This window comes from Egretta garzetta, unplaced genomic scaffold (genome assembly GCF_000687185.1).
Source record: "Egretta garzetta isolate BGI_Z169 unplaced genomic scaffold, ASM68718v1 scaffold511, whole genome shotgun sequence".
Taxonomy (NCBI): Eukaryota; Metazoa; Chordata; class Aves; order Pelecaniformes; family Ardeidae; genus Egretta; species Egretta garzetta.
In genome coordinates this window covers 1533237-1545988 of record NW_009258554.1, presented here as the reverse complement: position 1 = coordinate 1545988, position 12752 = coordinate 1533237, and the positions used below count along the sequence as shown (strand labels likewise).

Below are 12752 nucleotides of genomic sequence, written 5' to 3'. Positions count from 1 at the left end.
CCCTACTCCCTCCCATCAAACAATGTCTCGCAGCACACTCGCTAAGCTGTGTGAACATTGTTCCTACCTTAAAGATGGAGGCATATGGAAACACTAGGGCAAAACCCTAATAAGTCATTTTGCGGGAGCCGGATTACAGGAAAGTGGTTCTGATCCCACTCGTAACCACCTTTATAGTAGTATAAATCCACTGGATTTTAAAGAAGAGTCTCCAGATTTATGCAATTCTCGGCAAGAGAAAAATCTAGCCCTTTATTTAAACTGATAGTCCCCTTCTCACAGTCTCCACTTTCTCATCCACTCATGGTCTCATACGGTTATCTTTCACATCTCTCCCACCGGACATAAATGTCTGGTTCCCCAGTTATTCCTTCTCTCTCCCCCTTATTTTCATCCTCTTGTGCCTGATCATCCCTTTTCAGCGACTGCCTCTGACCAGCTGCTTTTCAGATTCTCCCTTCTCTGATCTCCTCAACTGTCACTTCTCAGCTGCCACAAAACACGCCAGCCCCCACATCCCCATCTGCTTTTTAAAGGCTTGTTATCATAACCAGGGGCTTCTCCGCTCAGTCTTCTCTACTTTACAAAACTGAAATCAATCAAGAGAAACCACCACACTGTCAAAGGCTGAGAGAGGGGTTTAAGTCAGCCCTAACTTCTGGCCTTCCAGGTGCTGTGCTGGGGCTTTCAGTTGCATTACCAAGCATATTTTTATTCAGTCATGACTAAAATCATGGAGTGTGATAACTATGTGGTAAAAAGGCCCAGCCTTGTACCCGAAGGGAGTACTGCAGTGAATGGAGAGTGCTGTTCGGGGGACTTCAGCTGTTCCCTGTGATGGAGGCAGGCTAGCAGAGTCTCATCTCTTTCTACCCAAGGCACCACCACCTTCTTACTGACTTTTCAAGCTCCAGCTTAAACCCATTTGTCTTTCTACCTCAGATTCTGGCTTAAGATGCATTACCCCTAGCAGCTAGAGACCTTCTTCTAGTATTCCACCCTAAATATTTTCATGGCCTATCTATACTACACTGGCTTCATACAAGCCATGTGCTTTAGCTTAAGCATTTCCTCCAAGATGCATTTATTACAGCAATCCTATCTGCTTCAGCCATGGTTGCATATGGTTAAACAAGCTGGGTACTCCCAGACTCCTCTCAAGAAGTCAGGCTTCCCTTTCCTCTATTCAGCTTTCTGTCCTGCCTGTACCTGTCTCAGCCTATATTCCTTTAGCCAAAACTGTAACACAAACTAGAGGAGAGGTCTCACAGAACTTTGGATAGGAGCGCCAATGCATCCCCAGCCCCACTGGGAACACCTCTCCAGGTACGTTCTAGGACAACATTTGCTTTGTCCACAACCGCATCACACTATCACTCGCCATCATCCTACCATCACCTAATGCAGAAGTTATCAACATTTTTCTCCTGAGCTTTTTCAGGATATGTTTACCAATGAGTCTACCTGGCTGCCTTTCGGCAAGGATCTTGGGATGGAACTTGACAGACGACAAAGGTTCCCTGAATTTTATGTGGGCATTAGGGGGCAATACAGCCTACACCGAGGATCCTCACTGAGACTTGGGAAAATGGGCCCAACAGTTCCCAGAAGACAAGGGCTGCCTCTAGTCCTGCTTGCTGTGCTCTCTGCCAGATCTCACAGAGTTCCCAGCTTACAAAAGATTTCTAATATTAGTTCTCAAGCATATGACCTTGTCTGTCGTACTACTGAAATTCATTCTGTTTCTGGTACTCCTGCCAAGGTCAAAGAAGGCTTTCTCTACAATATCCCAGTCCTTCCCTGTACTAGCAATGCCTTCTAGTGTTGAATCATCAGGACACTTTCTCTCTCTATTACTATCTGAGTCGGGGTCTCGGGTTAATGTCACCAAAGACTAATCCCATGGCTGACCATGGGGGAGTGCTACAAATAACCTTTTGCTAGACTTTGATAGGTGATCCTGCTGCTGACATCTTCCCAGATTGACTTCTACATCCCTGCCGCTTAAAACTCCTCTGCCTATCCTGATCTCCTCCAGTTTAACTAATTGTTTCTTACATGGCATTGTATCAAGTGCTTTACTGAAATACAGAGCTGAGAGATTTGGAATTTCTTTTGCCTTCCAGGAGAACAATAATCTGAAAGAAAGCTATTGGGTTAGTCTGGTATGATCTAGCATTGATAAACTCATATTGCCTGACTCCCTTTCCCCTAACCGCTTGGTAATATAATAATTATACTTTCCTTCAAGATCTCCTCTGAAGTGCTACAAACATTACAGAGGTCACACTTAAGAGGTCTGAGACTGACAAATTTATTTCTCCCCCTTTCTTAACCCTAACTGCTGAATTTTCGCTTTTCCAGCCTGTGCAGAGTCACCACTGCGGGCAGAGGTGAAAAAAAATCCTTGCTGTAAGGCCGTATTTCCACATGCCAGCTCTGCCAGGACTAAAGAACACCCAGGCCCAGCACTGAGTGCACTAAGGAGCTTGAACTGCTTATTCCCAGTAGTCAGCTTGTTTCCTTCCCCAAGGACAGTATTGCTGTCTTTACCAATAACTTGGGCGCAGAGCCCTCTTTGGTTTTAGCTCAGACTACAGTCTCCTTGATCTTGACTTCACTCTTATTGCCCAGTAGTGGCCTCACTTATTCTCTTTTTTTTTTTTTCCAGATAGCTGAAGAATCTTTTGCTGTTTGTTTTAATCTCCTTTGCAAGCTCTAACTCAGCTTGATTTGTAAGCAATCCTCACTTTATCCCTACATTTCCTGACCTCTAAGACACAGCTTGCTTTGCTGTCTGTTCTTTTTCCATTCCACGTAGGCTCTCTGCAGAGCCAGCTTATGGAGCCTAAGCAGTTGCCCATGGTGGCAGACAGATGGAGGGCAACAGAATCAGGCATTGCCATGTACTGACTCCTCCCAGAAACGTGGGCTCCACAGTGTCCCCGAACACTGAACTGCTGCCTTCTCACACTCCAGACTTTGCACTGTTTTCTGTGACAGCAGTGCCAAGAGCCAGCAGCAGACCACCCCTCCACACGCCCTGGGCAGGCAGCATCATCCACATCTTGCCTATCTCCTGCACACACAGCATCTCTCCCCTGCCTTCCACTGCCTTGGGAAAGCCTGGTGCTTCCCAGGGCTTCCCAGCAAGGGCTCCCAGCCAAGTTCTCCCACAGGCAGAAGCAGGACGGCCACCTTCCAACTCTCCTCTCACACCCTCCGTGCCTCACTATCCAACAGTGGGCCCATACCCACTGCAAACTACCCTGCATCCAGCACCTCCGCATAAAGATTTGCTGATAATCCTCATACAGAGCAAGGATAGGGAGAGTAAAAGAGAACGGCTATCAGTACAGCCTCTGCACAGTACAGACAGTGAGAGCACAGCATATGAGCATTAGGGAGGAACAGGGAATATTTCTGGGAATATTATTGCAATAAAACTCTAAGCAAACCGGTTTGATCTCACAGTTGACCCTGCTTTGAGCAGGAAGCTGTCTAGAGACCTCCTGAGGTGCCTTCCAAACAGAATTATCCTATGGTCCTATGAATGGATTTCTTTATTCCAGTGATGGAAAGGAGGAGAAGCAAAAGGTCTTATGAGAGGAAAGGGCTGGCCTATTACATAGCCTTATGATGAGGAGATTTGTGCCTTAAGTGGATAGGTAGGGCAGGAGAAGAGGAACTCAGGAAGAAAACAGGCTGAGTTTGGTGGTGAAAGGAATGTGTCTTAGGAGTAGACTGGAGCTGTCCTCAGACCTGCTAAGTTTCTGTGGTTCTCACCCAGCTAAACTTGCCTGCTTGTGCCTTGGCTGAATTTAAGCCAAACCATCTCACAAGACACTTCCTATAATCTCCTCTGCTGTACTATTTACCCCCTTCATCCCTACATCTACAGACTGCTTCTGTAATCCTTTTCAGCATCTTCTCACATGACTTTACCTTCTGCTGAAATATAGGTCCTAACACAGGTCATGACATCAATTATACCTATGCTAAAACTATGGTCCTTGCATCGACAACACTGCTTTCCTCCATGTACTTTAGATGCATAGAATTGTACAACCGTTTAGGCTGGAGAAGACCTTTAAGCTCAAGCCCAACCGTTAAATAGATGTGGGCTCTTGTGGGGGGACACACATGAATGAGGCAATGCACTGGCCTTGCAACCACACAAGATTTAGGTTTGCACCCTACTTGCTCAGAGGTGTTAATGCCACTTGCTTAGCAGTCTGTAGATCTTCACACATTTTCCAAATGGAAAATCCTGGCCCGTTCACGACCCTCACAGTTTGTCAGTCCCCCTGAACTCTCAGGGCATATTGACAGACTCTACGCACTGGGTGCGCTTCCATGTCCACACAGTTCACTCATGTACATACCTGTGTGCATACACAGGAAACACATGTGCGTACACAGCCCCACCACAGAGAGAAATAAGTGCAAAGCACGCTGTGAGTATATGCATCCGTGTGCACCCCTAGTTAGACACGCAGACAGGTATCACAGCGCACTGCAGAGAAACTCTGTATGCAAATACACAGGCGTGCACACAAATCCCCTCACACATCGTGCATCTACACATACTCTACATGCAATGCACTCCCATGGGGCCATGTGGCCCCGGGCAGAGACACAGGTCCCTGCTGATGCTGGCTAGGTAGGAGTTAAGGCAAGAGAGGCTGGGAAGGAAATTAAAAGCAAAAAAAAAAAAAGTTGAAAGCCCAGCACATGATTCTTCCCCTATCACATCTGTGAATCCTGGAGCGCGAGAGTAATTGTCTGCAATGAGTCAGACCAAAAAGCACAAGGAAATGGTTGTCATGACAACTCGCGCACTGCTCTAATTCGGCTCAGAATTAAAATGATTTCAAATAATTTGCAAGCAAAGGGAACATGGCAAAGGCGCCGGGTGCCAATCTAAAAAATCCAGCTATATGCAAGCCTTTCCCGAGCCAGTGTCAAGGGCTCTTTTCCCTTCAAGCGTGACAGCCATGGCAATCAGAGGAGCTACAGAAGCAGCAGTGATGGATAACCTTAGGCTAGAAGATTTCTGCTACACACAGGCAAGAATGGGCTCCTGGGCTGGAGCTCCAGCCTGGAACAGGCTCTGGGACTAGGGATGTCCTGGAGAAATGCCTCACCAGACCCCACAAGAGAAATCCCATTGCTCACCATAAGTTGTTATGGTGTCCCGTTGAGAAAATACCCCAAAAAAGCAGGTGAGGGCAGGGTCTGGCCACAGGCACGCACCCACAGTGGGGGCATTCGCCCTGTGCTGGGTGAAGCACTGCCCACATGGGCTGAGGAAAGGGGAGTTGATTCACTTAATGTTTTTTTCCCGGTAAGTGGTGCAGCATGCAACTCCAGCACTCAGCTGAGGCTACAAGGAAATACTTATTCTACAGAATTGGCTATTTTCTTTGCTTTTCCCCCAGCCAAGTGCTCATCCCCAAGGCAATAGGCTGTTCACACACACAGGGAGGAAGCACAATCTTACAGTCTATGCAGACAGCAGATACACCCTGGAAGAAAAGGAATTTGCTAATGTCCAGCCAAAGTGGGCAGAATGCTATGGAAGACATATCACATACCTATTTTTAGCGTTCTTCTGAGGATAAAATAAACTTATTTGACCCCATTGTCACCAGGTACTGTCTATGCATGGAGACATCTATATGGAGTTTTGCAGGCAGATGCTTGCTCTTTCTGCCTGTTCACTGACTTGGCTGGATGATAACCAGCTCTGAACAGGGGACCATGTGGCCCCAGCACTGATACCAAACCTTGGCAAATGGCAGAGTTTGTAAGATCAGAGCCGGTGCATAACAAGGCAACTACCTCACTTTTGTCTGGCTCATAGAACAGTTTGTGTCTGCCCAAGAAACACCCCAAAAAGCAGCCTTTATGCTTACAGGTCTCTCTCCCAAGACTCAGTATGTAAAGTAGAATGCAATGGATGGCAGGCAGGCAGACGGATGGATGAAGGACGCAAGCGACACTGGTTTTGGCACACCAGCGGCACTGTGTAATGTTGATATCCTGGCCTGCGGAGTATTGGCTCAACGCTTAGGGCAGCCAAATGTGTACTGACTGTTAATGGCCTCCAGACAGATGTCCTGAGAGGTGGAGAAGGCATGGCTGCTGTTAGCACTAAAATCATCAGCATTTCTGCCTTACTGATTACCCCTAACGCTTTCTGTGACTGAGCTCCAAGGAACAGCCCCTTCAGATGTCTCTCATTTTGTCAGATCAAAGGGATGCCTGAGAAACTTACTTGGGCTTCGGGTATTGCCAGGAGGGAATGGCATCAGGCAGAAACCAGACGTAGCAGGTGATGGACTGGAAATGAGTTGAGACTTCCTTCTTTCTACCCATGCTACCACTGGATGAGGGCGAGACCGTGATTTCCATAAAGGCACCCGGGTGATGCCTCGGGAGCTCACAGAAGTCCCTGCACTGGGACAATGTCGGCACAACCTCCAGCATTAAAAGAGGGGCAGCATTCCTTCTGAATACCTCAGCACACATTCAAGAGACTAGCTGCTCTCAGGTTTTGTACTGTAATGTTATGCTGTTTCCAAGCCAAGCCAGTCTAGTAAAATAATTTTAATTCTCCAGCTTGGATGCAGTTATTCCCATGTAAAAGGTGCTTATGCTATTGTAGCTTATTCCCATGCATTTTAGCAGCTTCTACAGGTGCAACTGTCACTTTCTAGAGAGGAGGTTGAAATGTTTTATCCACCCAGGCAATAAAACTGTAGGAACACAGAATTGTGTGTAGATTAGCTTGAAAAGATGCCACAGTAACAGAACTGCTGAAAAAGCCACCTGCACCTCCTCTCCCTGATTGCTGGTAACAGACAGCAGGTAGCCAACATTGGGGACCAAGGAAGAGGATGGAGAGACATCAAGCTGGCCAGTAATCATTTTTCAAATGAAGAGCTTCTGTCAGACTTATAAAAGGTTGGATTTTAACCAGCAGTATAATGGCAAAATTACTTTCCATTATCTCTTTTTCAGGCTGATTGATTTCAAATACTTTTGAAAAAAAAATCTAAGCTTTTTTGAAAATCTGGTCCTGCTGTGAGTACAGAGCTCTTCTGAAAAGACTGGCCTTAATAACTCAGTGGCCAAAAACTCTCTCTGTAAAATGAGACAACATTTCTCTTCTCTCACCCTTGTTTGAGCTTGCCTAGGACTCTCCCCAAATACATCTGTATATACTGTTGGTGTCATGGGATGATGATTTCATTGTGGTCCAGTCACTGCAGATGAGAACTAACAGTTACATTCAATATAAACAGAGAAGAGAGGTACTGTATAAAACAAACCTGCTTCTCCCAAGTGCCTGTTTTGGGTTTTTTTTATCAGGCACCAGGGAGCCTGTGCGTGCCCTGTGGTTTTGCTGGTATCGGCTATTTCCCATCCCTGAGACAACAACCACGGCAAGGAACCTAATGGAAAGAAACCCTCTACCTGCCCCTGTTGGGACTGGCAGCCAGCTTGCAGCCATGTAAGCCGAACAGCAAGAAGATCAGGCAATGAAAGAGATGTCATACACAGCCCAAAGTGACAGATAAACTCCTGCGCAGATTCCGGTAGTTTCACTGGGGTTTTAAGTCACTAAAAGCTTCTGTCAGCAGCTACATGTGATTTCTGCTGTGCACCCCCTGAGGGCCAGAAAGCCCCAGGCTACTGACTCACGGGAGGGAGCAGATGACAGTGCTATCTGGGGCAGGACTTGGCTTGGGGAGAGTGCCATCACAATTCCTTATTTCTAATTTCCAACGAAGTTAGTGTGCGTCAGATGTACTGGACTGACATCCCAGGAGAACAGCTGCCTTTAATTAATTATAATTAATCATCCAGGCATTACTTAATGTTTGCATAGTGCTTTGAAGTGCCAAAGCACAGTATAGCAGGTGGATATTATTAATTCAAAAAAACAGGTATAGCCCAGCCAGGGGTAGGTTTGCCTGTGTGGCTTCCCGCCAAAGAGATCACACCAACTCAGCTCGCACAAGCGGACCCTGCCTTGGCTCCACCATGTCCTCTGAGAGACCTGCAGGTACCTTGAACCCTTTGTGCACCCTCTTTGAGCCCCAGGTACGGGGGCTTGGCCTACAGGGGAAGGAGAGGGATGGATGAAAAGGGAGAGGGTAGGGTAGGGCAGAGGACACCGCTTTTTCCTCCTGAATTTGGCCACCTCCCCACCTGTCCTTGCGTGGACTAGCCCCTCTAACGGTGAGAGGACCATCTCTGTCTCCCTTCCAAACGATTTCTGGGATTCCCTACTGAGCCAAGCCAGATTGAAACAGGAAGAAGGAGGCCCTCGTACTCCCCCTCCATCTCTGCCCTCAGCCCTCCAGCCTGGCTGCTCTCTAATCCCAGCTGACTGCTCCCTCACACCCTGACAGTGTCCAGGCCTGTGTCATCTTCCTGGACATTTGATTTTACCAGTTCGCCTTTCTCCGCCTTGGCTGGAGACTGCCATTCAGCTGCCAGAAGAAAAGGGGCCCAATACTCCCTGTCACTGGTGTCCTCCCTATGGAGGCACTGGGCGTGCTCCCTCCCCACAGGCATGGCTGTAAATCCTAGAGCTTAATTTTTCACTGCATGCATAGTGAACATTTCAGAGTGCTTACAAATCCCCCCCAAGCACCATCAAGTCAAACAAGTGACAGTAACAATCAGTGGCAGAATGACAGGCCAGTTCATACCACTTGCACTTTTATAGGGGCACATTAAAAGCCTCTGTTGTTCCCCTTTTACAGAACTGTAACAGCATTTACCCACAAACTACAAGACTACCCAGATATTTGGCTTTCTGGGAACCAATGCTGGGTACCAAACTGACTTCTGGTAGTATCCAAAGTCTAAATGAAAGCCCTCCGAGGGCTGATGCCATCAGAATAACAATAACAACAGCAATCTGCATCCCATTCTGCTCTGATTGCCTCTTGCTGTGTCTCCCCTCACTCCCCTTCCTTCACCTCTCTTCTGTACCCAGGATATTACAGCACTGCCCAGCATCATTTGTGCTGCAGCCTCCGCTGCAGGGTGAAGTCCCCTAGAGTCAGGTCCTAGCCGCTCAGGATGATTATATTAGTGTGAGGGGGAGATGAAGAGAGACCTACACCCTTACTCTCAAAGCTGCTAGGCTCAAGATCAAACAGTAGTGCAATAGGTAGTGTGACCACAATGGTTTGTTTGGTTTTTTTGGTTTTGGTTTTTTTTAAAACCACAACTGGTATTATGAGAGACTCAGATGACGAACCTAGTCACTACTAGAAACAAAGCAGATGGTAAAATAGTGCCTTTTTGCTTCCTGAAACCCCCCCGAATGTGTTGCAAACCTATGTCCAAGCCAGCGGATGGGACATACATCAGCAAACCCTTGCACTCCCACTGAAGTCAATGGGGGCTACAGCTGGGGGCCTGAAGGATTTTGGACCCTTTGGGAGAATTAATTCCTCTCGGTGCTGCCCTGCAGCCCATACTTCAGATGACATATGGGTAGTTTTCCTCAATGCATAAGAAAGAGGTAATAAGGAACACTCAGCTGAACGTACCATGTGTGGAAGCAAGCAGAAGATGCTTGTGGTCAGATGACATAACATGCCTGCTAGCAACAGGGGCCGTGATACCTTTAAGGAATGCAAGCAATTGAGAATTCATTTCTGTGTCTCAACTTCTGTGGTTACCAGTGAGGAAGCTGGTTTGTTCTGAATCACGTCCGCAAGTGACAGAAATTTTACCTAATTGTTACTGTTTCAACATCGATTTCTTTCCCTGTCCTCTCCTGCTTTCTCTACCCTCCTCTTCCCTCTGCAGAGGATCCTGCCTCTTCACAGCATGTCCACAGACAGTTGATTCAGCATTCAGCATAACTGAGGGGTGGAAAGCTCCACAGAGGTTGTGGTAAGTACTGCTGACAGAAGAGAAATGGCTCCGTCAGGGGCAGATCCTCCTGCCACTTGTTCTTGCTCCAGCTCTTCCAGCCAGAAGTTTCCTTCCTTCTATTTATACTGAGTGTCAGATGAACTGCTTGTGTGCCTGTGCTCTAACTCACAGGTCAGGAAAGGGAAGGAAAAGAAGCAAGAAAAACAGGCTTTTTTTTTTTAAAATGTTTTTTTCTCCTCCCAAATTCATGCTTAGAAAAATGCTCCAGTGCTGCACAGAGACCCCTGGTATAGTTTCAATGCTATTTCATTCTCTGCTGGGTATATTCATAACAGTGCCAGCTAGTATCAGTTTCGAGAGCAGTTTCTATGACCCAAGCATCTATTCAACATGAACTTTACCGGAACCATCTCTATTTCACAGAGGTCTCCGGACAGACTTCATAATAATTTTCTGGCTTTGGGCTTAAAACAGTGGTATATAAGTGAAAAGTGCCATTTCGTAACACCCCTCCTTCAGTTTATAAGTACTTTCTCAATGCCCAGGTGATACTTAAAGAGTACCACTCTCAACTGGAACTTACTGAAAGCCTGGAACTTAAGGAAAGCTTCATCAGATGAAGTTAAACTGCCATAGTTTTATTGACCAGTAGTGTTGAAGACCATTCATTTATCCCACCCAGCCTAGGCAAAAGCAATGGCAGACTCTCAGTCTGAAGGTATCTGCTAATATGGACTTCTCTCTGCTGGATACTCCTGTAACAAAGTCATAGCTTGGTATCTATTCCACTCGGTCATTCCTTCCACCATACAGGACTCCATTAACACTAATGATCCTTTCACAAGCAGCTTTGCATCTCGGTATCTTTCTGGTGATAATTACTCCATTATCTGTTCTGGCAACCTCTTCCCTTAGTCAATGCTTCCAGGCCTAAAAAAAAATTCCGCTATGCTACATCTTCTCTGATCCCAATACTCCTACACAGAGCATTTAAGTTGGATACGATGCCAGCATTATTGATTAATGTTGCTTTGTTTTGTTAAATGGAGATGCGTGAACATGCTGGTCTTCCAAAACCAAAAGAGTCTCCTGCAAACAGTTCAAAACCTGCATGGACTTCTCAACCTACTCGTGCTCCAGAGAAATAGTTTCAATCCACAAATTCACTGGCACTGAAGATGGGAAGTTTCCATTCAAACAGCCAGTTTCCCTTTCAAAAGCCTATCAGCCATTCAGTACCTGTTCTAACGTTCTCTGTTTAGCCTAGTTTTCAACATCACAAGCTATTGCAGCTCCCATCATTTCCCTTGAGTGACAAGCTAACAGCTCTCAGCTCCCACTCTCAATACAAGATGCAACCATTTCTTTCAAGACAAAAAGAGAAACCAGAATGTCCTACCTGCAGCAATACCCATCTTCCCATCCACAGCCACAGCCACAGCCGTGCTCACTGTCACCACTTTTGGTAGGCCACCTCCCTCTGTCAAGACACAAATACAGAAGGCTTGGTTAGCTTACCACCAGAGAGGAGTAAAACACAGCGGGAGCAACTTGCTCACACATTTTCACATCCAGGCCAGTGTGTACATAATGGCTGAACCCTGAAAAATCAAAGACTTTGGAGGACTGCATCTTTCAAGACACATAAGCAACCTAAGGGGCTATGAGTAGATTTTTTTTTTTCTTCTAGATAATGTCCCATGATAAAAGTAGCATCGTCAGCATAAAATAAATGTAAAGGACTGCCCTCCTCTATTTTGGGCACATAAAGTTTCTCTTTGCACCTCCTAAACTCTGTAGTCAGAGGAGAAGCAGGACAGGTAATTCTGACACCAACTCTCGCCCAGCCAAGGCCAGGCTTACACCTAGCTGTTACCCAAGCCAGGCCAGCATTACAAATGGGAGAGACAAGACACAGCACTTCCAGGTACTTCTAGGGTGCACTTCATTTTAGAAACAAAGTCTTCTGGGACTTTGATGCCTAAACTCTGTTATCCCTCAGGGTCTCCTGATTACCCTTTAGCTGCTGCTTTAAGTCTCCTGCAGGTCCCGTGTCACATCTGCCAGCCCCATGCAGATCTCTTAGCTCCCACAGGGCATTTAAAATAGCAAGGCTGGATAGGTTTAAGCAACTGAACCCCACCTTCCCTCTCTTTGTTAGTGCAGTTGTTTCAGCCTGCAATTATCCATGTGACAAATTCCATTTCTGTGTTTTTTTAAATCGATTAGATAAGCCTCAGCTGGGGCACCTCTTTTGGAACTGCCAGGGGACAGTTTGAAGGTCACCATGATCAATTTAGTCTGCAACTGATTCCCTCCTTGTGTGCTGTACAGAAATCTCTTGCTCAGAGGGGTCAGGGATTCTTTTCTTCCCAAGAACTCCAGTATTTGTTACCACTTTCCATTTCTGCCTTCATCATTCTTGTTGGTACCCAGTGTGTCCTGAGCACAATTCTGTGTCCACCACAGTTTAGCCACTCTTTTTTTTTTTTTTTGGACTGAAGCCAGATTAACTTAACTTGCTCAAGGATGTCAGAAATAGTAAAGCCCTTGTGAAGCAAATACTCAGCCAACTTATGCTCACATGCCTTGAGCCTAATCATGTTTTTATGGTGAACTCCGAATTTTTTTGTTCTCCCTAGAATGGGACAAATAAGCAAAATACACTTAGCAACCCTAGAAAAAAAAAGACAAACCAGAAAACCCAAACACCCATCACATGAGAGATCCGGGCTGCAAGAACAGTTCTACTTGACTTGGAGAGCTTTTCCTGCTGTCTTCTCCTTCTGGACACTAGAAGGAGGAGCCCTGGATGAATCATTCTGATGACCTACAGCCATTCC

At 46.3% G+C, this 12752-nt stretch overlaps 1 protein-coding gene across 1 annotated transcript in view; it reads right to left on the bottom strand.

Moving 5' to 3' along the window:
• Nucleotides 1-12752, bottom strand: part of CACNA2D4 (calcium voltage-gated channel auxiliary subunit alpha2delta 4) — a 133353-nt gene that overhangs the window by 56320 nt on the left and 64281 nt on the right. Inside the window, exon 26 of the mRNA XM_035903372.1 lies at nucleotides 11309-11389. Coding sequence (XP_035759265.1) covers nucleotides 11309-11389 — 81 coding nt within the window. The remainder of the gene's footprint in view (nucleotides 1-11308; nucleotides 11390-12752) is intronic.